The sequence below is a fragment of the Protopterus annectens genome, chromosome 17.part0, assembly GCF_019279795.1.
Source record: "Protopterus annectens isolate FY-2018-M chromosome 17.part0, PAN1.0, whole genome shotgun sequence".
In the NCBI taxonomy this organism is placed as follows: domain Eukaryota; kingdom Metazoa; phylum Chordata; order Ceratodontiformes; family Protopteridae; genus Protopterus; species Protopterus annectens.
This window is the reverse complement of record NC_056751.1, coordinates 426,421,469-426,447,849: the sequence shown is the minus strand read 5'-3', so window position 1 is coordinate 426,447,849 and position 26,381 is coordinate 426,421,469. Positions and strand designations below refer to the sequence as shown.

General features: G+C 42.1%; 1 protein-coding gene across 1 annotated transcript in view; it reads right to left on the bottom strand.

Moving 5' to 3' along the window:
- The window catches only part of POLD1 (DNA polymerase delta 1, catalytic subunit), a gene marked incomplete in the record, with an annotated part of 1,583,142 nt that overhangs the window by 472,704 nt on the left and 1,084,057 nt on the right, over positions 1 to 26,381 (bottom strand). The window contains 2 exon segments of the mRNA XM_044059378.1: positions 9,310 to 9,442; positions 10,775 to 10,877. Coding sequence (XP_043915313.1) covers positions 9,310 to 9,442; positions 10,775 to 10,877 — 236 coding nt within the window.

Genomic DNA, 26,381 nt, shown 5'->3' with positions numbered 1-26,381 from the left:
CGACAGTGACTGCCCCAGAGATATGGAAAATTCCTTCACCAAGTCTCTCTGGAGGCGAGTGAAACATACCAGATAATTTAATGCCCACAGCAAAAAGGTGACAAAGGCATACACTCTCTTCCAATGTCTGTCCAAGACCAGAGACCCTTTGTTCGGGGGGTGGACAGTAGAGCTCTGTTCGGCAAGCTCTTTCTTTGTGGCTGCCAACACTATAATGGCATCAACCGGGACACCTTTTCTCCGGAAGGAATGATCCTTGGGAGGACTATGGTACTTATCTGCACTCTTCGGAATTGGTTCCATGGTGTCAGGCTCCTACCAAGCCCGGCAGGCGAGGAGGTCAATAAGTTCGCCCATCAATGGGGTCATCCAGGATGTAGACAGTCCCATTACAAATACCTCTAGGAATACGGACTCCTCCGAGGAAGGGGGTTGGGAAGACCATCCACCCTTTTGTTTCAGGATTTCTAAGATAGCTCCAAAACAGATATTGTTGGGTTGAGATCAGGGGACCCTACCCCTTTGTCGAAATCAGTGTCCTCTGTTAAAGACTCCAAAGGGAAGTCGGTCTGCTTCCCCTTGCACCGACACTTCCAAGGGACCTCGTCTGTGTCATACTCTGGGGAGAACTCGGAAGACAGGGAAACCCCTTGCTGAGGGCTTGGCTGGAGGCTCTCTGGGAGGGGCTGACCATGGATTGGACGGATAGGTACAAAGCCTCGATCCATGGATGATTGTGAGGGGCCTGGTGGAGGAGGGACCATCTCTAAAAGGAGTCAAGAAAGCCCTTTCTGCCACCTGGAATGCCAAGGATGCCAGAGGAGCCTGTCCCCCCACCCCAGAGGCCGAAATCCTCAAGGAAGAAACAGCCAAGGCCATCCTGGATCAGAAGGCACCCGACTGGAGCTATCAAAGGCAGAGGACCACGAAGGAAGGAATGGTTCCAAGAAGGACAAAGTCGGAGCCGACACCAACTTCAAGGATCCAGCGTCGATCTCTCAGATTTGGGATCTGCTCTGCTCTAACAAAATTGGAGTCAAGCCATTCTGGAATGCTGTTGGAGCTGGAGAAAGGAAAATCTCACAATTCAATGCTGATCTAATCAAAATCACCAGGCCCTATGACTCCAAAACTAAAGGGATCGGAGAAGGAGGTTGATGTATTGGGGTCAGAGCTCTCACGGATCCAGCATGGGCTGGAGAATGCAAAATTTGCAGCTGCATCTGGGCTTTGGGGAAACTCCTCATCATCCAATCCATCTCCAAATGTAAAAGCTGAGAGGACCTACAGGACAAAGGGGAATGTGTAGACCACTTTGGTGAAGCACTCTGCCGGGCGGTATCAGCTGGTGAGGGTGACTTGCTTCAGTGTGGAGTAAGACTCCGAGACTTGTGCTCTGAGTGGAAGAGCATCGGAGTCCACTCCACAGAAGACTAACTATGGATCCTAATGACCTCTGAAGACTCCAAGAGGCTGCTCGGACCCCGAGGCCATTGGATCCGACAGGGTGGGAGGATGGGTTGGCGCAGACTTCCTCAGATCCGAAGGGCCTGTCAGATCCAGACAGAAGTGTGGAGCTGAGGGATCCGAAGAAAACAGATCTGAAAGTCTTCTCCTCTTGTCAGTGGTAGAAGCTGATGTTCCCAGGGAAGCAGAGGGGGGTTGCAGAACTGAGAGGGAGTATAGACTCCAGAGTAGGGAAGAAGCCCTCTCAATATGAGCTTGTTCCTCCTATTGACCAGGGCCCGAGGACTGAATGTCGAGCAAATATCGCAAGGCATAGCCAAGTGCCCTGGGCCCAAGCAGTAAACGCACCTTTTGAGGGCATCAGATTGGGGAATCTTATGCCCACAAGAGGCCCACCTCTTAAGTCCACTGGGTTTCTCAGGCTTGTCTGACATAACTGTCAGGCATACACACACACACACACACACACACACACACACACACACACACACACACACACACACAAAAAGCACCAGTCACACGCTACCACTAACTACATTAAACTAAAGGATAGCAGCAAAGATTTTTTTTTTTTATTTTAGAAGAGAAAGGAAAGGAAAAGGGGAAAGTGAAACTACAAAAATGGGTGGGAAGAACCTAACACCAGTGACAACTAGGATAGCGTAGTAGGAGGGGAGGAATAGAAGTGAAGACTAGCTACCAATTTACAAAGAAAAACTGAGAAAAATCTAAGAAAACAAGGAAAATATTACCAACACTGGAGAGGCTCATAATTGTGTCTGGACCAAATGGCGACAAACGAGATCTGAGGGTTTGTTGGGGAATGGGGCATTACAGGAGAGGGAGGAGTTTGAGGCTCGGATCGTACATCTGAGAAATGGCTGGCTTGGATCAGAGGACTGATCTGAAGACTCATTCGTGACGCATAATGAAATGGACAAGATCAGATCCACCATTTAACTCCAGTGCAATGACAATGTGATATCCCCACACCCACTTTTTTTTTTTTTTTTTTAACATGACCAGAGCAATTTCTGACTGCTGAAACATAGGCACTTTTTAATAGTTGTTGACTATTTCGACTTTGCGGTTGGGTTAATTTCATCCCTTGGAAGGCATACCACTGACATTCTCTCATTTCAAACTTGAACACCCTGCAAGTCCCTCCTCAATGCATGCCAATTAAATACAAACTTACTGTTGTTTAACATGCAGCTACAGTAGGCATGATAATGACTTCTCACACCCCAAACACGATTGATTATGGACAAAGCAGGCACATACTTTCACTGTTATTCACCTTTCACAATGTCTATTACCCCAATCTCATGACCCTGCTCTCCTTCCAAAAGTGAGAGCCAGTCTACTGCTCTCCATGTTAACTGCAAAATGTATTGCTTTTGTACCAGCACTATGTACTACTAAAAGTTTTAGCTTTGACAAAATCTTTTAACACAAGATGAAAGCTCTCATCGAAGTGAATGCCAACACTGTAAATGCAAAGGGCTCAACACTGTAAATGTAATTTTCTGCATGTGGCACTGAAAAATTCAATGAAATTCAACAACTGCTTAAGATTTATATGGTTGCCTGTGCTAACTTTTCAGTGATTAAACTAATTCTTAGTTGTATTTTAATTTATAGCAATAAGTCATCCAAGAAATCACTCTACACATTTTTTTGGTAAAGGACTTTAAGGCATACATGGCTGTAATCATAGCGTAAGATATTTCTGCTCATACATCTGTGGGGCAGAACAATTAAAGGGTTACAGAACTAGATTTTGTAAATCTTCAGTTTTTGCTGTACCCTAAACTGGACCACAGTCCTGTTGATAATGACAGAGTTTAATCTTATAACAGGACCAAAGTGGATCAAACTTCGTATGGACTTTTTTTTAATAATCCTATAGTTCTGCTAAATTTAGAAACTACTAGGCCCATGTGCATATTATGTAATCTGAAGTTGCAGAAAATAAAGAAGCCAGTCTCGAGGAAAAAGTTAAAAGATATTGAGGCCAATACTGACACCTGCAGAACTCATAAAAATTAAAAAAAAAACCCTATGTTCAGGAAGAAGGGATGGGGTACTGCTTTGTCAGGTACAGCTTAAGAGAGACTTATGAAACCAGTTAACAGATTATTCCCTAAAATGAGTATTAAGATTCCCAATTAGTAATGTATAACATGCATCCTTAAGTGTCCTTCCTCAAAGCCACACATATAGCTAACATGAGCAGGCTCTTCTCATTGCTGGCAAGAGTGTTATTAGTAAAACTGAAGTTCTTCTGAATCCGTGCTACTTTTGGGGCAATTTATCATAGTTTTCCACATATTCAAGAATTTGTCCATAGACTATCTTTTCTAAGGAATTTGCGACAGAACAGAAATTTTCACTGACAAGGAAGTCAAGATAGATTGTAAAGAGGAAACATGGGGTACAGCATGTATGCTTAAATTTAAGTTGAGGTGTTCTAGTTACAAGACAGAGATTTAAGCTGTTTAACAATTAAAGGACTGACCACATTATAGCAGGTAGGATGAAGCTGAGTATTTGTTAAGCAGTTTTCAGTTCTGAGTGTGTCTCCCTATACACAATGTTCTGCAGCTTTTAGATGAGCCTTGAAGTGATGGCTACAAGGAGACCATATTCCATAAAACAACCTTTATCACTGACAAATCAAACAGAGAATAGGCAAGTCTACCACCATGAAATACAAATCTCATTGAGAAGTGGGCTTCCCCAAAAGTGAATGGAAATACTTAACTTCTTTCAGTGACTTTTGACCAGTTGTTAGGCTACAATTCTGCACAAGACAATAACTCGGGACCAAATTTATTCAGGTGCCAAAGGTATGTCAAGATCACGTGTAAGATGTTTAGTCAGGGAGACACAGGACACTGTCCCACTCAGAATGAAACATTTTTCACTTTAGGCATAATCCTGCTTTGCAGATGGCCTATGGTCATATTCAATCATCTTTTAGACAAACTTGGTGACACAAGGGGTGTAAATCAAGAGTCAGGCCATTAGGTGGAGCCACCTGTACGCACCCATCTGTAACATTCCTGTTATGGACTGGGAAAGTTTCATGTACAGCTAATGGCAGTGAACTTACAACTTGGAAGTAATGAAAATATTTTTTTTCAAAACTTCAGTATAAAGGTCATGGGGGGGGGGGGGGGCGCAGAAGAAATGCAGATGAACTCTCCTAATTCACAGAATGGAGAATGCACCCACGTCTACATCTCCCTGGTCTAACCAAGCAAAACAAAAAATGGGTGAGGGTGAGTTGAGATCTGCACTGTTGCAAATGGCAGAGGATGGTCTCTGGAGTGACCTATGTCTAACAGACCCTAACCAGTGACAGATTTGTAGCTATGGGTCTCTAGTTGAGGACTAAATAAAACAGCTTAGGTAATGTGCCAGTTTGCTCATGTCCTCCATTAAGTGAACTGTTAAGCAAGTGATGCTGCTGTCTATAGCCTCATGCCAGAAAAGCATTGCCTCCTTGCAACAGGGGGCAAGGACCTCATGCCCTCTGCTTCTTTAGCTACTACAAAACAGAACATCTATCTGACTGGATCAGGAGAAGCCCTGCAGTCAGCTTCTCCTCTATGGCCTATACGGCACAGAGAACTACCCTTATTTCCCAAGTGACTTATGTGGCACCAGCTCAGCGTGGACCATGTGGAAACCTTCATGGACTCTCAATACCGTAAGCACAGCACTTGTCTGAGCGTGCTATTGGGTACAGGAACCCCACAAGAAGGGTGGTGGGAATATGCCAGGCCTGGCAACAAAGGTCAAATTCCAAAAGGAGGTGCAAGTGTACGTTGGTCCTGATATCATTCATACTCGGCATTTCACAACAACACCTGCAAACAGCACCATGATGATCTCAACTGCTATCAGGCTTTAAGATACAGTCCCAGACTGCACCTTGTGCTGTGATTCACTCAATCAGCCAGGGCCAAGCCCATCAGGGCCTTCTCCACACAAAGAAGCAACAGGCACTGTAGAGTGTTTGCATCCCTAACAAGAACTTCCTCTGCGCCAGGAACACCAATGACTTTTCCAGTTTGTGGTCACCCTTAAGGACTGCATTCAAAGAAACATCTAAAGGAGGGCAAGCTCCAGGAAGTCCATGGAATGGACAGCCAGAACCAGCTGTCCAGGTAAGGGAACACCAGTCAACTCTTCTCCTGTAAGATTTTGTCCAACAGCTTGAAAACATCTCTGAACAATAGAGAATTTCCAAATGGAAGCATTTTGTACTGGAAGTGATGCACACCCAAAGTGGATGAGTCTTCAGTGTGTAACCTATATCCTGATGTGCTAGAAGTCATCAGTCAGGTTCAGAAATGTGACTGAGGCAATCCTGTGGGAGCAGGGGTATAATCCCCTCATTGATTAATATCTGAAAATGAATTCATCTGATATGCTGGTTGAAGTTACCAAGGTCCTGAAAAGATGGACATAGTCTACCCACTTTGAAGCAAGGAGGATACAGGAGTAAAACCTCATTTCTCCTTCAACATTAGGTTAGCCTCTACATCCTTTATGAGCAGTCGGGTCTGTAAATGTCTCAAAAGCTTCACAGAAATGGTCTCTTCCGATAACAAAACCCTTCCTGAAGGAGAGCACCTGAGCACTGATATATGTTGAGTGCACCCTTGTAATGGTTCTGTAAGCCAATCCCCAGCACCACCACATTCACACACCAGAGGCAATCCTGAACTGAGAGAGGACTGCTGCATGGCAGCTAATGGAGTCATCCTTATGGAGGACACAGATGGTACTGACAAAAGCAAGACCATCTTCCTCAGATGCCATTTCCTTTTCTTTTGTTGCTGGCAAGGTCGAGGTGATGTAGTGGAAATAACTGGAAGAGGTAATCAAAGCAGTCCCTCACCAAGGCATGCCCCAGCTTAGTCTGCAGGTCTTGAGACAGCTGGATAAACAGCACTTATCCCAGACAGTATGCATAAAGATTTTGTTCCAAATTCCTCACTATCACATTGTGGAAGCCTTAGATAATGTTTCTCAGTCTCTCCTTGAATCCAGTTTGTGGGAAGTGATGGAGTTTAACGCTTTCTAACCAGGGGTACCTGTAAGTCAGACAGATAAGATGAACAGTTGAGAGCTCCAAGTCCCAAAATAGCAAAGCAGTATCTTGCTAAACATGTCCACAGGTCTAGATGCCTTGTCATGGCAAAATACTGCTCTCTCTGAGATTGATGCTGGAGCAAAGAGATCATATAGCAGGATGAACTGGAAAGATTGGTTATCATGAAATGCCCAATCAGATGATGACAATCTGCATGGGTGTCATTCCTTTTTTGTAACTCTATGCTGTTTCCTGGGTACCAGGAAAAAAATAAATAAAAAGACTCCAAGAGTGGGATAACCCAGTACTCCATACACTACTTCCTTACAAATTCCAGCTGCCTTGGATGGCAGGGGTAGATAGGAGAACAGGCGGTTTCAAGGCCATCCTAACCTCTCCCTCATTAGCTTGAAGGCATCTAAAAAGGTGGGTCACCCAGCAGAGATGTGAAAGAATGAGTGGAGTTTAACTCTGTCCATCTCTGAAATACAGGTCTTCAAATCCTGTTAATCAAAGTAAAATCTGATTAATAATTAAGTAACACCCCCTTTTTTGTAACTCTATGCTGTTTTCTTGGTACCAGAAACAAAAGACTCCACAAGTGGGATAACCCAGTACTTCCTTACACTACTTCCTTAGAAATTCCAGGTGCCTTGGATGGCAGGGGAAGATAGGAGAACAGGGGGTTTCAAGGCCATTCTAACCTCTCCCTCATTAGCTTGAAAGCATCTAAAAAGGTGGGTCACCCAGCAGAGATGTGAAAGAATGAGTGGAGTTTAAGTCTGCCCATCTCTGAAATACAGGTCTTCAAATCCTGTTGATCACAGTAAAATCTGATTAGTAATGAAGTAAGACAACCCTGGCTAGTAGTGGGTATGACCTTCTACAGAGACAAGCTTGTGATGGAAATGACCAAGGCAATGGCACATCAGGATGTGGTGATGGATTGTGTATTATCTAAAAGCTGCTGGCTTGAAGGCCTGTAGAGACTCAGCTTCAGACATACAACACCTTTTATTATAAGCTCTCAACAAATATCAAACAATGGCTTGATATCAGAGCTTTTAGGCATGTCCTGCTGGCATGAAATGTAACATCAGCAGGGAGTGGAGTCTCCAGTCGCTGAAAATTACAACATACTACAGTATTACTCAAAACGGATCTATAGATCAATCTGGTCGTGTTAATTCCAGCAGATCTCGCAGAGAAAAAGCAATGAAAGAACCATGGGGTGCATCCTCAGTCTCTTCTGTTCCTAAAGTCACTGGGTGAGGTTGAAGACTGGTTAGGGTTTGAGCATGCACTAGCTGAAGCTAAGCACACTATATGAAGAGCTTATCAAGGGATGGGCACAGCATTGGACTTACCTTAAGGTACTTCTACCTGAACCTGGCCTTTAAGTGTTTGTCCCCGTGGTAATGCTTGAACTTGTGCCTATGGCTTCAAGGAAGGACATTTCTGCTAGGATAAGAAGACCTATTGACCTCTGTCATATTTCCTAAACAAGTTAACATCTTCGCCTACCTTTGATGCTTGATAGCTTGGCTGAACCAATGTCAAGCTCCAAGATACTTCATGCAAAAATCAGTAGACATCCTGGCTGGTAATCTGGCAGCCACAAGGACACACGTGCTTATTACAGAATATATATACAACTGCAGGACTTTTACTAACAAAAGCAAAGCTCAAGGTTGGAAATGTTCTAGTGTCACAAAAGAGCTATTAGGGGTTTTCTGCCTTTTTAGCCTTATTCCACTGCCCTCCCTGCAGCAGCTCAATTCAAGTAGGATCATGCAATATCCCACCTAGTAGTTCATGCATAGGAAGGTGCAGGCAAGCAATCACAGCTACTATGTAAACACACAGCTAGCTGAGTGAGCACATCTCAAGCCATACTGTAACCTGTTGCTTCCACATAGTATCAACAGTACAGTGGGCTTCAGGTCCCTCCCTTCCCCAAGATGAGAAAGTTGACGCACACACACACACACACACACACACACACACACACACACACACACACACATACACCCCTTCCTCAATTGATTCCTCTACCACCTAAATCATCAGCTGATGCAGAGTCTTCTGGGGTGCTTTAACAATGTGTGCCAAGGATTGTTAAACAGGCAGTTGAATATACCATTGCAAACCATTCAGCTATGCATATTTATGAATACATTTGACTATCAGACTTTTTATTTCATTCCTTCATTAATGATTAAACCCACCTGTCAACATCTGTCTACCCAATTATCTTGTCACAGGCAAGTGGAGGTGGGGAAAAAGGAACTCAGCATAACAAAATGTAGTTAACAGCTCTCTTTTCCACACTGCTAAACAATACATGCAGTTCTCACAATTTCAGTTAATTATAGGCATTAGTGAGATTACATGTAAAAAGAAATCAAGACACAGACACCTTGCTGCATCAAAATGTCCAACTTCCATAAAGTGCTACTACTCTAGCACATTTTCAAGTTAATAGAACTGCTAGCTATGCCACTCACTTGTGAATCTTAAATCTACTCTTCTTACACCTTGTTCCTTATTCACTCAGAAACAAATCAAGATATGCAAACCTGTTAAAGTTATGAATGTTAACAGCATATTTTTAACTCTTAAACTTGATAAATCATTTTGAAAAAAAAAAGAAAGGATGGTGTGTGGCTGGAGAAAGACGGAACCTGTCAGGCTGTGGAGGGTATCAGGAGACAAGACTCAGAAATGCTTACTGAGAAGGATGGCTTCTGCTTTCGCCTCTCCAAGGATAGGTTCGAAGATTCGGAGAAGTGGTTTTGCCAACTGTTGCTCTAGGTAGTATTGTGTGTCGATGGGGATATTGTTCTCAAGAACATAAATGGGATCCTTACAGGAGAAAAAGAAAACATTTTACCCATTATAAACCATCTGTTATCATGTGTACCTGCTTATACTTACAATAAATGAAAGAAAATGGCACTGATCACTTGTATAGTGAGATGAATGCCATACCTAGTCACTGTTTTGTAAAGCTTGTTTAAATACTGAAATTAGTTTTAATGGGCTACACTGAACAGTAGCCAAACAAAGCAGCCACAACAGACTGCTTCTGTTACTGAGAAATCCCTTTAAATACTCTTGACACTGCAAAGGTTTTAAACACAATATTCTGCAAATGGAAGTTGGTAATGTCCATCATGCCCAAAATTAGCCAATCTACAAAATCAGCTTATCTTAATGCTAAAAGCAAAATGCATTTTAAAGATGATTTTAAACTGCAGTATGACACAAACACCCACACTGTTTAAGTAATAACGAAGCTACTGTTAGAATTATTCTTATTCACAATCTTCCCATGTGAAAAAGAGCAACAAATGACAGACTGAAAATATAAAACATAATTCTACTTATTCTTTATGAAGTGAATACAGCGCATTAGGTACAACTATTTCCAGGGCTGACGCACAAGCTTTCATCTGCTGCAATTGTTTGGCCAAAGTTGCAAAGTAAGCAGCTGCAGACATGAAAAGTCAGCAAATATGAAGGACAAAACTTCTTCACAGCTCACTGTCTTTACCACAATTCATAGACTTGAATGCAATGCATGCTCGAGCATCAAAATAATCTTTTCTTTTTGTTTCTATTTTCATTTATCACAATGGCTAAAACATAGCTATAACATTACTATTACTGACCCAACAAGAATATTATTGCTATATATACACACAACAGATCACAGAAATTCAGAGTGCTGCCTTTACAAGCTGGACCAGATTGTGACGGAGTATTCTTGGACATACCCAGAACACACAACAAACAGTATGCATTGGACCTAGTGTACAATGCTTATTTTATTTGATCCGCTTTGCCAGGATGGAACATACAAATGTAATTTGTTAATAAAATTCAGGTACATCTTTATAATGCAGCACAATACTTTACAGGTGATATCTACCTAATGCACACATTCTTCACTGACATCCATAATCAAGTTTCACAGCATTCTGAGCTTTCAATGAAACAGATCAATCTAATCTGTAGAGTACACCATCGGGCTCAATCAAGAAGTGAAACATGCATTTCCACTATTTTTCTATCTCTGTGCCAACAGTACCAGAGCACTCCTGGATCTCAAAGAAATTAATGTCAAGAAGTCCCTAATGTATTTAATAATCCTATTCGCTTCACCCCCAGTAGCATAAGATGGGGTAGTCTTACCTCTGATTTCATGTATGCAGCCACTCCTTTGGCTGCTTTGATAATTACATAGGGAACACGATCGCCAAGGTTCGGAGCACTACCAGCATCTCTTTTACGCATCCTGTGGAGAAACAAAGCCATATCACTCACATATCCTGAAAGATCTTATGAATCACCATAATGTGGGCTATTCAGGCATGATAAGAGGCCCACAAGTAAGTTTACTAAGGATTTTTGGGTTATAGGCTGACACTGGACGTATGGGGTCAAAAACTAGTAGTAACTGGCAGTGAACACTACATAAATTTTGTTCAATACTGTTGAGCATTGCTATACTAAAAATAACCACAGGGAGTGTACAACACTTGAAAAATAAGACGACGCTGATATTGCATGTAGCTTTAATGTAATATGTGCATACTGTTGAATATTGCTGAATACTTATGGATACCGACAGACACTACAATACACTGTTAGAGAATACTAAGACATCACTATCACCAGCAGTTTTAACGCAAAGTAGATATTCTGCTCAGTACTGATATGATATAGACAAATAAGAAATGTAAAATGCTAGAAAATACAAAATTGCTGAAAGTGCACCCACTTGTAATTCAAGAGTTTGCATTTGGTTTAATGAAATGGATTAGTATACTCTGAGAATAACAAACGTGTTAGTATGTATAGCCCACCGGTCAAGCTATTCTGTGAAAGCACTCACTCATTACTGTTTGATACTAAATCAGGCTATACGATAAGCACAGAGATTCTCTTTTGCAAAACAGAAAAAGTCACAGCTGGGATTGTGTGTGTGTGTGTGTGTGTGTGTGTGTGTGTGTGTGTGTGTGTGTGTGTGTGTGTGTGTGTGTGTGTGTGTGTGGGTTCACTTCAAAATCCAGCTCAAAATCCTGAATCTCAAAATCTCGAACCCAAAATCCTGAAAGCTCAAAATACTGAAAACTCATAATACTGAATCGCATATTATCGAAAAACATACAGGACACAAACACTGACTGTATTGCAGCTACACTACACTGCACATACACTACTATCTATCCACTACCTTAACCCAGACCCTAACCCTAAGGTCCGTCACTATCGCACACTCACATCACATGCGCCCCAAAGCTAACTCACTTAACCCGCCCTTAACCCAAAATTCTGTCACTACCGCACACTCACCTCACCCGAGCCCTAACCCTAACTCACTTAACCCACCCCTAACCCTAACGACCTTCACAATTGCACACTTACCTGACCCGCACCCTAACCCGAATGTCCGCACAATCACACATCAGTGTTGGTGTCCTGTATGTTTTTCGGTATTATGAGATTCAGTATTATGAGTTTTCAGTATTTTGAGCTTTCAGGATTTTGAAGTGAACCCATATATATATATATATATATATATATATATATATATATATATATATATACACACTCCATAAAACAAATGTTTGTATAAGAGAATGAAATCTAAAAAATGAGAAGAAGAAGAAGAAATTGGTAGTGAACAAGAAGATAGTGATGGAAGGCTTACTGTTTATGTGACTGGACTACTTGATGAAAACAGTGATGTGATCTGAGAGTGAACAACAGTGATTAGACTTATACTGGTACATGCAATTACTAGTATGAAACAATGATTTAATGAAATCAAAAAATGAGTCAGTGAATATGAGCACAGAAGTGATATGGAATTTAAACTGTAATCTAACAAAGAGCAAAAGTTAAAGGTCTGCTGAGATGTGATGAAGTTTGGTGGATCAATGATAAAGCATCATACAATAAATACATAGGTGGACATTGATGAATTTAGAGAAAAACACAAAAAAACCAAAAAAAAGAAACCATAATCTTTCAGAAAATAGTTGTTAGCAATATAAATCAAACAAAGGTAAACATTCTATTCTACAGTATAATACTAAACAAATTCAAGATGTGCTAGTGTTTAAGAACAAACTCAAAGTTAAATCTGTCACAGTAAAATAGTGTTTAGTGGGGGAGCTGGGAAAAAAAAGGGGGGGAAGGGAGTAGTTAAGGAATAATTTCAGTCAGGATTAGTACAAGGACATAGCCATTGAGCTTTGATCTTAGTGTGGCTGTTTTTATAAGGTGAAAAATCAATTTGTTTGTAAGGCTAGGTAGCATGGGTAAAAAGGGTCTTTATGAATGATAATAAATTGTTGATAGCGTGGTGGTGGTTGTAGAGTTCTAACCAATAGTTGCTTGAGGTTAATACAGTGGTGGGTTCTGAAAGTTTGGTGATGTTGTTTTTAGACAAGTTTGTATATATAGCAGAGGCATAGAAAAGGGTGGAGATATTAGAAGTATCATCAGGACATAGATTGATTTATGCCAGAAAAGTTATGTGAGGTGCAAGGAATGAAATGTAGGTATTCCTTTTATGATCATATGCTAATCTGAGCAGAAATAGGTAAAGACTAAGGTGAAGGAAGGACAAGGAATGAAAAGATTAACTGGAGAGTTGAATAAAATCCGAGACACAGAAGTGAAAAGGACACTTACTGAAAGAAGACATGTCCAAGGAGGCCATTTCATGAAACATGGGTGCAGTGTGGGGGGGTATGGCAGAAACAGAAATCTAAAGCAGTATATTTGAATTTATAGAAAAGTTTGAGGAAAAATAAAGGTGGCTCATTTAATACACAAGAACTGTCAATGTATGCAAAGAGAAGAGAAGATGGTGGTGAAAGAAAAAGAAATATGAGGAAAACAAGAATTACTGTGATGTAAAAAAAAGAATTACTGGGATGTTATTTAGACAGAAAATTATGGTGAAGGATAAAAAAAGAGATTATACTTTAAGCAAAAGATTTATGGAGGAATATAGAATGTAAAAATGAATGAACATGACAGGGGAAATTAAAGGGGGCGGGGTAGTGATGTCACAAAAGTATTTGATTCAGTTTGTCACAAATGAGTGTGAAGAACATTAGACATTTCTAATTTAGGGGAGAAAGTAACGAGGGTTATAAAATCTGCATATAAGGGTTCGATCTATAAACACTTGAGTCTTAAGTGCTCAAAGACTACCGTCTCAAAAACAGGAACTCCAGCGTCTTGTAGCTTTTTACAGGGTACTGCACCTTACTTGAACACATTATATGAATATGAGCAAGTTAACTGCAACAGCCATCGGGATGGAGCAGGAGAAGAGAAGTTTTACAGCTGAGGAGCAGGAAAGGAGGGGTTTTAGGGCTAGGGAGTGGGAGAGGAGGGGTTTTAGGGCTAGGGAGTGGGAGAGGGGGTGTTTTAGGGCTAGGGAACAGGAGAGAAGTTTTGAGGTTGAAGAGCAGAAACAAAGTTTAGGTTAGAGAATGACTGGGAATTTAAGTTTAAGGAGAGAGGAGGGTTGGAGTTTAGGGTTAGGGAGCAATCACGGATTTTAGGTTTAGGGAAACAGGAATCAGGTTAGGAAATGGTTGGGAGTTTTAGGGTTCGAGTTTGGGCTCTGGTAGGGCTAGATAGTTTAACAGGATTGGGTGCTGATAGGGCTAAATTAAGTTAAGACTGAGTCAATGGGAGTTACAGCACTTGCCTATTTTGCAAGTGGAAGTGAGAACGTGTACTGTGAGCTAATAGCATACAGGGACAAGCAGACCTTGTGATAAGACTTGGAAATAGCAACTGATCTGGTTGAATGCACTTTGATTTTGAAAGTTAAACGTATCTGGTTTTGTTGATAGATAAAAGAAATGCAGTCTCTCAACCATTTTCTGACTTTCCTAACTTGGATCCTGAAAAGGACAGGAACAATTGGTCAGATTTACAGAAAGCCTTAGTCCTGTCTAAGTAGAAACGTAGTTGTTTATGTACATCTAAGAGACGCAAGCAATGTGCTCCTTTATTAGAAAAATTTGGGAAGAAAACTGGTAAGTCGATGGACTGCTTGATATTGGACTTTGAGACACCCTTGGGTAGAAAAGAAGGGTTAGTCCGAAGAGATACTCTCTCTTTGTGGAAAACTATGTAAGTGCATTTTACACACAAGGCCTTCAATTCTGATATTCTCCTTGCAGAGGTAATGGCTACCAAGAATAAAGTCTTCCAAGACAAGAATTTTTTATCGCAAGAGGCAGCAGGCTGAAAGGGATAATGAGTCAATGTTTGCAGAACCAGTGTTAAATTCCAAGGTTCAATGGGTTCATTTGAAGGGTGGTTTTATATGCATGACTCCTTTCAAAAAGGTTTTACAGAGACTGTGAGATATAAATGAAGAGTCTTGGAAACCATTATGGAAGTTTGAGATAGCTGCTAAATGGACCCTGATTGTAGAAGCTGAAGTTCCTGAATGGAGTAATGTTGATAAATACTCCAACACTGAAATAATGGGAGCTAGAAAGTCTCTTCTTCAGAGACCAAATGATGAGGGAGGACAACAATGAGAGTCCTTGTGCCGAATGCTGGATAAATTCTAGTCTTAGAGTAGGTACTACGTTAGACCTCTCTTCATTTATAGATATGGAAACACCCAGAATCCCTGCAGTCTCAAGTGAGCTGTTACTACTGCCATACATTTGGTGAACACACTGAGGGCTGTAGAGAGACCAAAGGACAGCACTCGAAATTGGTAATGATTAGCTCCCAGCCGGAAGAGGAGATATCTTCTGGAGCATTTGCCCATTTTTATATGGTAATACGCATCCGGGAAATATATCAAGCACATCCAATCATCTTTTTCCAGAAATGGGAGAAGAGACTGAACCGTGACTATCCAGAATTTGGTCTGTTTGATTAACTTGTTCAGGATGCTGAGGTCCTGGACTGACCTCCAGTCCCCTGTCTTTTTTGGCACTAAAAAGAATCTTAAATAGAATCCAGATTCTATCCAGTCCGGTGGTACTGCTTGGATGACTCTTTTTTGAGCAGCTTGTGCTGCTATGTCCCTCTGACTGGGTGGAATGACGGGCATTCTCCTTTGTGGTCTTGGATAAAAACTGAAGGGGATGTGGTAACGTCTGGTAATTATTTTCTGCACCCTGGAATCTGATATTATTGACTGCCAGGCTAAGGGGTGCAGAGAGAATCGTCCCTTGACTGCTTCCAGAGGAAAGCAATTGGGCCGCTCTTCAGGATCGCTGGTAGGGCTGTCCAGAAAAAGAATCTCTGGACCTCTGGTTACGCAGACCCCCTCTGTCATGGGAGGGGCGTCTTCCTGATGAGTTCCCCCCTCTGCCCAAGTGGGAAAACTTACCACGTGTGTCATGGAAAGGGCCTTGGGATTTCCTGAACCACATCTTTCCACTTCTTTGATTCCTAGTACAGGATTGCTGGGGAGTTATGTCCACAGCAGATAGGGTCTTTCTGTCCTTCTCACACCTGGCTAGCATGTCTAACTTTTGGACTGAAGAGAGAGGAAGCATCAACGGGACTGTTGACGAAGGAAGACTTGAAAGGGTCCGCAAAGACGCACAAGTGCATCCAGGTGTGAAGTCTCATGACAATGCCTGTACCCGCTGCTCTGTCTGTCCCTTCAGTTGTATGTGCAATCAACCGCATGGCCGAGTTGGATATGGATTCCATGGTGCAAGCTGTGAAGAAACTTTGTCGCGTACCTCATCAGACACTGCTCCTGCTAACGTCTCAGAGAGTTCTGTAATCAAGTCCCTCTGGAGATTGGTAAAATGTGCCAGGTAATTCAACGTGACCATATGGCAAAGGTTGTTGAAGCATAAACCCTCTTCTCCAGTCTGTCCCTCGTCAGAGATTCCCTGTTTGGAGGATGAACAGCAAGACTTTCATCTGCGAGTTCTTTCTTGGTAGACACCACTACTGCCATAGCATCTACTGCCAAGCCTTTGGGCCAACGGGGCTGATCCCCTGGAAGAGACAGTATTTTTTATCCAGTCTACAGGGAATAGGCTCAATGGTACCAGGGGCCTTCCAGGCACACTCTACGATGAGTTTTACCAAGCCATCTGCAGGCAGGGTCACCCAGGAAGTAGAGTCTCGGACACAAAAAGCCTACAAAAAAAAAAAAAAAAAAAAAAAAAAAGATTCCTCCGAGGAAGGGTTGGTGGACTTCGTCACCCCCTCTGTTCAAGATCTCCAGTATGTCTCCAAGAGAGACATCCTCAGGAGGTGACCATGGGGATCCTTTCCCCTTCCTCTTAATCTGCATCTTCGGTGAGGGATTTTTCCGGAGCATCAACATGCTTCCTCTTGCATGATCTGTTACAGGGTGGCTCTTCAGGGGGAAGATCAGAAGAGAACTCCAAAGAGAGGGTGCCCTGCAGTAGGCTGTCTTGCTGCTCCAGTGCCTGATGTCCCAGATTAGTGGACTGTGGCAGCTGCAAACCAGAGGGCATGTATATATGGCATTCTGACGCAGAGGGAGACAACTGTGAGCTTGCTGAGGCGAGTGTCCTCTCCATCACCTGTAAGGCAGGCCCGCCTGAAGAGGGATGGGAGCCTGGAACAGAGAAAGACAACCTCAGAACTGAGATCACACCCCGCTCAGACGAGCCCACATACAGGGAGGGAGCCGCAAGAGGACTCGGAGCTGTCAAAGCAGCCAGAACCGTAGACGGCGCCGTAGAAAAATTTTGGCCATGTACTAGGGATCATGGAGCTGACAGACCAGTCACGATTCCGTGGGTGGGTCAGCTCCAACTGAGCCATGGTCCACAGGGTAGGCTCTGGAACCAAGGTAAGATCTACCAATGGAACTGAAGAGGTTGGCACCGAGGTAGGCGTTGGCAACGAAGGCTCCAAGACCTATGGGGAGGTTGAAGGAGGAATGTAGGTTGGTGTCTGTGGAAAAAAAACCTTCGGCTCCGGGTGGGAGGGAGGTCCTAGAAGAGGTTGAGATGCCGCTGGCTGCTAGGAGCTGATTCACAAGTCTCACTACATCGAGCTCTGAAAGACTCCTGGTGGAACGGGTTGAAATCCCTGATGGGGACTCAGGCTGATCTAGGAATGGACTTTGTTGTTGTCCTACAAAGGGGTCAACTGATGGAGAATATCTGTTTCTAGCTAGTGTGTCAACCTTTGGCACTGTGGTCGAAAGACCAAAAGGTTGTGATGGAGGGGGGGGGGTGACCAGTTTTAATGGGGATACTATTTTTAGTGCCAAGAGGGTCTGTGGTACCGTGGAAGGGATCGGTACCGTGGGAGTAGTAGTCATTGTTGGTTCCGTGGTCGAGGACAGCACCATGGAAGGAGTTTTTGACTCTGGTGCTGACACAGGTGTCGAAGCCATTTTAGCAATTTTTAGTTTTGGTTCTATATGAACCTAGGCCTTAGTGGTTTTCGATTCCTGAGTATGAGATGATGAGGGTACTGACTGGTGCCTCCAACTTTTTTTTAGGAGGGGATGAGACCGCCACCTCAGATAAAGCCTCCGAGAAAGGAGGTTTTTAAAAGACCCTTCAAGGATTAGCTTATTCTTGCACTCAGTTAAGGTGCGGGCACCAAAGATCTTGCATAATTTGCACAGTGATTGAAATTTTAAGTGCGGTACTCTGAGGCAATAGACACAGGAGAGATGGCCATTAGAGTTGGGCATCTTCCTGCCACACTTTACATTGTTTGAAACCTGTAGTGCCATTTTTGTCCGCCATTATACTGCTATCCAAACAACAATAAACCAACAGAATGAAAAAACAGAAATTTAACAGTAAAGAGAAATACTGTCAACAACAGTTACACATGGACATACACACAAGCATAAATAGAATTTTTTTTTTTTTTTATATTACCAATAGAATTTTTTTTTTTACATTACCAACAATGGTAAAGGAAGAAAATGTCCAAAGGGTAAAGTAAAGAAAAAGAAAAAATACCAACGTTGGTATATATATAAATTACCAAAGGGAAATGGAAGGGCCTGTATCAACGATGGCACTAAGAAATATCAGAAAGGGAAGGAAATTTTCAGTCGCACCAGTAGTAAAGTATCACAAAGTATAAACAACTTAGAAAAGAGGAGTTATTAACAATTAGAAAAGCAACAAAAGTCAATATTTCGTGAAAATGAAACACTTACCTTGAGAGCTGGCCTGAAGCGTCTTGAAACTCTACGTGGCAAACGAGATCTGGGGAGAGTAGGAAAAGGGCACTATGGGTAACCTTAGCTCAAAGGTTGTTTGGTTGGCGCAAGCTTGTAATATCGGCTGAGTTGGTAAGTGTTATCTTTTTCATTCAAGATTCTAAGGAAAGTTAGGCTACTTAGGTGAGTTATATAGACTAAAAGGGAAAAAGAGAAAATAATATTCGAGATTGTGTTTTGCTATATGTATCGTTTTGAGGTTAAATACGATAAAAGAGGTGTGTTGTGTTGTACAACGAAAGGAGGTGGGTTAGAATTTTTGAACCAACAGGGTTATTTGGCTTCTTGAATCTTCAGTGGATATTAGAAAACATATGCAAGAAAGATAGGAATTTATTAGGACAAATAATGTGGGGAAAAGTACGAAGCAGCATGAGAAATTAATGTAACTAAAATAAAGCCTTGGAAGCTAGGGATTGGAGAATACAAACTGAAAAGGAGAGAATGGAATGAAAAAAATAATTAAGAAAATTCTACATTAAGCCTTAGAAGGGAATAAGTACTGAAAGAAAACAGCAATAAGGAATAGGCAAGTTAAGGTTTAAAGAAATAAGATTCAAGATTTTTAATGAGGTTGATTTTGGGGAAAGGGTCTGTGACAACCATGCCCTGGCTCAGCAATCAAGGAGCCTCAATCCTCACCACTAACACCAGGGAGGTAGTTCTCCTAGAAGAGAAAAGGATAACTAATACACACAGTAATGTACAATTTTCCTTAAGTGCACACAGAGATCACAGTCAGTCTGGGGCTGGTTGCTCCCTAGGTCCCCAATAAGACTCTCCACTGGCACAGCTATAGGGTCCAGGTCTCTGTCTAACTGGGTAAGCTAAAACCTCCAGTACCCTCTCTGTCCAACCAGTGCTTCGTGTCCCTGACAAATAGCTGATACAACACACACACTTTGAGATAAGTATTCATACAACTTCACAGACACTCCTGGGAAAGGCTGACACAGAGTCTCCAACTGAGCCCCTTTACCCAGACTATACGGTAGTAATTACTGCCACCACCCAGTTAATAATAGCTACTAAAAGGCTCTTAAAAGGGTGTCCAATTATCACTGTGCAATATTAATATCTAATGGTAGTATGACTAACAGTCAAGGCTTACTTTAGAGTGGCCTATTACAAACTCTATAAATATGCAATGTACTCTAGAGCTTAGCTCTACACAAATCAGCCACAGGTAGAAAGTTTAAAAATATTTAATAATAAATAATTAAAACACAAGACAAAACTACTACACCACAGAGATATCTAAGAGTTCAGAGATCACACAAACTTCAAATAATACAGAAGGACAGATCTGATTTCAAAGAAAAACACCTAACTAATCTTTACTAGCTTTAACTATTCCTACAAAAAATCACAGTGCTAAAACTTGCATGTGAGCATAAGGCAGAGTGCTGATAAGTGGATATCCAAGATCAAAATGCTTTCAGTCTCTTGTGAGAAATAGTATTTAAACATTACTAACAAACATGTCTCCAAGGCCCTCCCAAATGACATCAATTTTGACACTTAGGTTTTCCCAGTATTCATACTGCATCATCTTAACACCTGGTCTGAGTTCTCAGGCCACAAACTACATTATTTAGCAATCTAACACCTACTCAGAAACTTACAATAGAAGACATTTCACATGTATATTTTAACAGAAACTTGAGCAATAAAGCACATTCCATAAATTCTGGTCATAAACTTTAGCCTTAAAACAATGGGCATGAACTCTTCATCCAGCTGCACTGGAGCCGCATTCTAATATGAAAGGATTACAACATGCTTCACTGGGCCAAGTAGAGTGCAATGTTTTCACATATTTTGCAGTTCCACATTTCACTGTATGCTTTTACACTCAAGAAACATGCCTGTAATTTTACATTTATTTACAAATGCCAGAATTATACATCAAATTCTATTTGACTAGGCTGGCAGCCTTCGCCCATCTCTCTCCAATTGTCACATCTCTTTCCCCCGGGAAACTCAAGCAAGTTTTTCAAGTGCCCCTTGAGAAACATCGCTTGACAGTGTCAGGTCTATCTGGGTGTACCTCACCCATTCCCTGTCTTGAGAGCCCATCTGCATTGGCAATGCTAATCCCACTGCGGTGCTGCACTGACATATATGCTTGCAACCCCAGACTCCATCTTAGCAACTTGGCATTTTACTGAATGGCTCTGTTTAACCATGTGAGAGGGTTGTGATCTGTCATCATAGTGAATTTTCTTCCATATAGATAAGGCTGAAATTTTTGTAGCACCCACACTATGGCTAGACATTCCTTTTCTACCACTGCATAGCATTCCTCCCTGGGTTGGAGCCTACGACTGAGATAAATCACTGGGTGCTCTTCTCCCTCTGAAGAAATCTGGCTAAGTACAGCCCCCAGCCCATAGTTTGAAGCATTCACCTGCATAACAAAGTATTTGCTATAGTCTGGACTGGCTAACACAGGGGGTCCTCCCAAAGCTTCCTTAAGCTTCTGAAATGCCTGCTCACATGCTGGGGTCCACACTAACTTAGCTGGCCTGTTCTTCCTTGTCAGGTCTGTAAGGGAAGCAGCGTAGTACTATAACTGGGAATGAACTTTCTGTAGTACCTGGCTGTCCCCAAGAATGCCCTCACCTGCTTTTTGGTAACAGGTGCAAGCCATGCCTGAATAGCTTCCACTTTGGCAGGTTCTGGCCTGATCTTACCACTCCCCACTCTATGTCCTAGGTAGGAGACCTCTGCCATACCCACCTGACATTTGCTCAGCTTAATGGTCAACCCTGCCCTCTGTAGTCTGCCCAGTACCTCCTTGACATGCTGAAGGTGCTCTTGCCAGGAATGGTTGTAGATAGCAATATCATCCATGTAAGCAAGGGCAAACCCTACTGCTAAGATATGATCTACTAGCCTCTGGAAAGTCGCTGGGGCATTCTTCATCCCAAAGGGCATCTTTGTGAACTCATACAAGCCAAAATGAGTCACAAAGGCTGACTTCTCTCTAGCACTGGGAGTCAAGGGCACCTGCCAATAACCCTTGGTAAGATAAATGGTTGTAAGATACTTAGCCCCATGCAGCTGCTCTAGGGCCTCATCTGTCCTAGGCATAGGGTAAGCATCTGACTCTGTGTGACTATTTAATTTCCTGTAATCCACTCAGAACATGTTGTTGCCATCCTTCTTTGGCACCAACACCACTGGTGAGGCCCAGGGACTGTTGGACTCTTGAATCACTCCTAGTTCCAACATCTCCTGTATCTCTCCTCCCTCAGAGTCTGTTTGACTCTATCTCAGGCACCCTATAAGGGGCCTGCTTAGTAGGCCTTTGGGGTCCTGTATCCACCTGGTGCTGCACCAGGTGGGTGCTCCCTGGTTTCCCAGTGAACATGCCCCCAAACTCCTGCAACACTGCTTGGATTTCTTGAAACTGGGTCGCAGATAGCTGCTGGGACATTGCTACCCCTTCCATCGAGGTGTCAGCCCGAGCCTCATTGAGATCAGTCACAAGATCTCTTACAGACTCCTCCTGCAATCCACTGCAAATGCTCAGCACAAGGGCCTCCCTATCATGGTAAAGTTTCATCATGTTAACATGGTAAAATTTGTGCCCCTGCCATCTGCCTAGCACTTCCACCATGTAGTTAACATCACTTACATTCCTTACCATCTTGTAGGGTCCCTCCCATGCTGTCTGCAATTTGTGTCTGACAGGAATGAGAGCCATCACCTGCTGCCCTACAGCACACACACTCTAGCTTGAGCATTCCTGTCATACCACACCTTTTTCTGTTGTTGGGCTTCTGCCAGGTTCTCCTGGGCCAGGCCCATAAGTTCCCTGAGCCTTGTCCTGAGATTCAGGACATATGCCACAACAGACTCCTTGTGAGACTCACACTCACCTTCCCACTCATCTTGAATTAAATCTAGAGGTCCCCTCACCCTATGCCCATACAGCAACTAAAAGGGTGAAAAACCTGTGGATTCCTAGGAAACCTCTCTCTAAGCAAACAACAGATGGGGCAAATATTTGTCCCACTCCATCTTAAACTGATCTGCAAATGCCCGTAGCATGGACTTGATTGTAGAGTTTAACCTATCAACAAGACCATTAGTCTGGGGATGGTAGAGGGTGGTCTTCATGTGCTTCACCCCACAGGACTTCCACAGACAAGCCAGCAGGTCTGACATAAAATTGGCACCACTGTCAGACAGTATTTCCTTTGGGAAACCTACCCTGCTGAAAATCTCTACCAAAGCATTTGCCACCTTCTTGGCCTCAATGGAGGACAAAGCCACTGCCACAGGGTATCATGTAGCATAATCTACAGTCACTAGGATATACTTTTTCCCTGTGGAACTTAGGGTACTCAGAGGACCCACAATATCCATAGCTACCCTCTGAAATGGCTCCTCAAACACAGGCAAAGGCATCAAAGGAGCTCTCACCTTGTCTACTGCCTTGCCTACCTTTTGGCACTGCTCACAGGTCCTGCAGTACCCTGTTACATCTCTGGAAATTCCAGGCCAATAGAAGTTTTGCACAATATACCTTTTTGTACATTTTATGCCCACATGACCTGCAAAGGGAATATCACTGGCTATGGCTAGAAGCGCCAGATGGTAAGCTCTAGGCACCACCAACGGCTGTACTCTCTCACCTTCTAGCCCTCCCTCAGGGGTCCACTCTCAGTAAAATAACCCTTTGTTCCAGTATACAGATACCCCCTTCCCTTGAGAATCAGATGCCTCCCTAGCTACCTGCCTCAGGCCTTGCAATGTAGGGTCTGAGAGCGGAGCCTGTCTAAAGTCTCTCCTTATAACCCTTCCCATCTCCCCTTCCACAGGATGTCTGGCATACTCTGACAGCAGTGCCTCATTGTCAGCCTGGGTACTACTACTCTCCTCTACCTTTGCAGTTACCCTGTCCAACTGAACATCAGTACCCTCAAGCAGCTGTGGCTCACATTCAGTCTCTCTGCTACAGCATAGCTCACTCCCTGAAGTAACCACGTCAGCAGTCCTGGCTGCAAGTATGCAGTCTGTCTGGGTCTCCCCCAGACTACCAGACCCACATGTTTGTCTCCTAGCCTGTGTTTAACTGCATAAATACATGGTACTGCCTCATCCAAATCCTTCCCTCTCAGGACATCTGAAGGGTGGTAGCCCCATACCCCTGTTGCCTCAAGACAACCCACTGTTGGCATTTTGTCTTTCCCACTTACTGGCTCCCTCACCTTTAGTTCCCCAACCTTGCCTCCATAGGCATCTGTATTCCACATGGTCCCACTGGTTGCATTCAAAACATTTAACCCTAGCTCCTGGACGTGTACCTGGACTAGTGGCTTCCCCTGCTACTGGCGGATTCTGTTGGGGCAGTCTGTGCTGCCCACCATGGGTTCCTTTGGACCCATGAGCAGTACTAGGGGTCCCTTTCCTGTGCAGGGCTGCCCTGCTTTCTAGGTATAGGTCTCCCTTCTTCCCCAACTCCTCTGAAGTAGCACAGTGTTTATCAGCTAAAAGGTCTGCCAGCCCTTCAAAAGTGGTGACCTGACATCCACTCACCCAGCTATGAAAATAAGTGCTCAGTTCAGCAACATATTCACATACATTTTTATCTGCCTTGCATCTATGCTCACGAAACTTTTTCCAATACATTTCAGGTGTTAGCTTAAAACATTCTAATAAATGTCTTTTTACAGCAGTATAATCAAAACAGTCTGTGTCATGCATTTTTGCTAAAGAAGTTAGAGTAACTTGGAGTAAAGGGGGTCAGGAACCGTACCCAGAGCCCGTGGTCAACTTCATACTGTTTACATACCCGCTCAAACATATGAATGAAGCTGCAGGAAAACAGAAATAAAGCCAGCTGCAGAGTTAAGTACCCTCAGTTAAACAAAATCCAAATGTATAGAAAACAACAACGAAGGGTACACCCAAAGGCTGCAATAATCACCGTAACTCCAGTCTTCACTTCAGAGTTTTTATTGAAAAAACAGATCCAAAAGTAAGCGCTTTCACGTTCTACCAAACGTTTCATCAGACTTCAATAAATCACTGTTCAGGTCTAACCTTTATATAGTGTGATGTTCTTCAATTAACTAATTGATTAAACAATCAAAGTGAACAATTGATGCTTAAAATTTAAAATACTAGTACAAGCATATAGAGCAAATGCTCTAAAACATTTTAAAACACTTTGTGTATACTTGATTGAATATTATTCTAAATCTAAACTATGTTAAAAATATATGTGTATATATCATAAACATATACCTACAAGAATATATATCCATATATGCATAAAAATATATATATAAAAAATATATGAAAAAATATATATATCTATACAGATATATGCAATGAATAAAAATATATATAAAAAAATATATAAAAAACATATACATATGTATTGCCATATTTGTTCAACGACAATCAACCTGTCATAAAATGATAGTTGTTGAATATATATATACATATATATATATATATATATATTCGTATTTAAACTTCTTATAATATATTAGTGTCTATAAGGTCCGGATGCCAAAAATGGTTTCAATGTGATCTTCTCATTCAACCCATAAGTTTTATGTGCTTGCAATCTAAGAATCCATTTATTTTCTTTCTCTTCAGTACGATTTTTAATGTTGCCTAATCTATGAGATGTACTTATTAATTCCAATACCCTGAATTTAAAAATATGTGTGAGGTCATTCTTCAGAACATGTCGTGCTAAGGCATTATTAGTATTCTCCTTATTTATAGCATACAGATGTTCCCTAATGCGCTCACGCAAACTTCTATTTGTTTTGCCCACATAAAAGTGTTGGCAAGACTGGCACTGTGCTAAATAGACCATGTTCCTAGATTTACAGTCTGCATAAAACCTAAATGTATAGAGACGTCCTGTCACTGGATGAACAAAACTATCATCATTTGCAATATGTGAACATTGATTACATGAGCGGCAAGCAAAAGTACCTGATCTCTGAGACTTAACTGGATCATTATTCATTTTCTCATAGCAGAGAATTCTTTTCAATGACTTCATATTCCTATATGTAATGCTAGGTCTAGCATCTATTAAAGATCTTATTTTATCATCCATTTTGAGAAATTTCCAATTATTCTCAAGTATCCGCCTAATATGTGTATTCCTATTGGTAAAAGGAATAGTCAGCCTATTTTTGCTACTATTGGCAGAAGATTGACCTCTGTTTATAAAGTCTACCTTCCTATGTAAAAATGGAGTACCTCCTGCTGTTCTACATGTATTACTGTACCTAAGGCTGTCCTGAATCTCACTACCCTTATATCCTCTATGGAGGAAGTTATTAGCTAGTATCTGTCTTTGTTCATCATATTCTATATCATTGGTTGTTAATCTAGACGCCCTGCACATCTGATTTCTCATAATGTTGGGATAAATGTGTCTGGGATGCATACTATTGCGGTGTAATAAGTTATTTTTCCAACAAGATTTCCTATACATTGCTGTTTCTAAACCAACTCTTCCATTAGTTAATATGACATCCAAAAAGTCTAATGTATAGAGAGAATGGA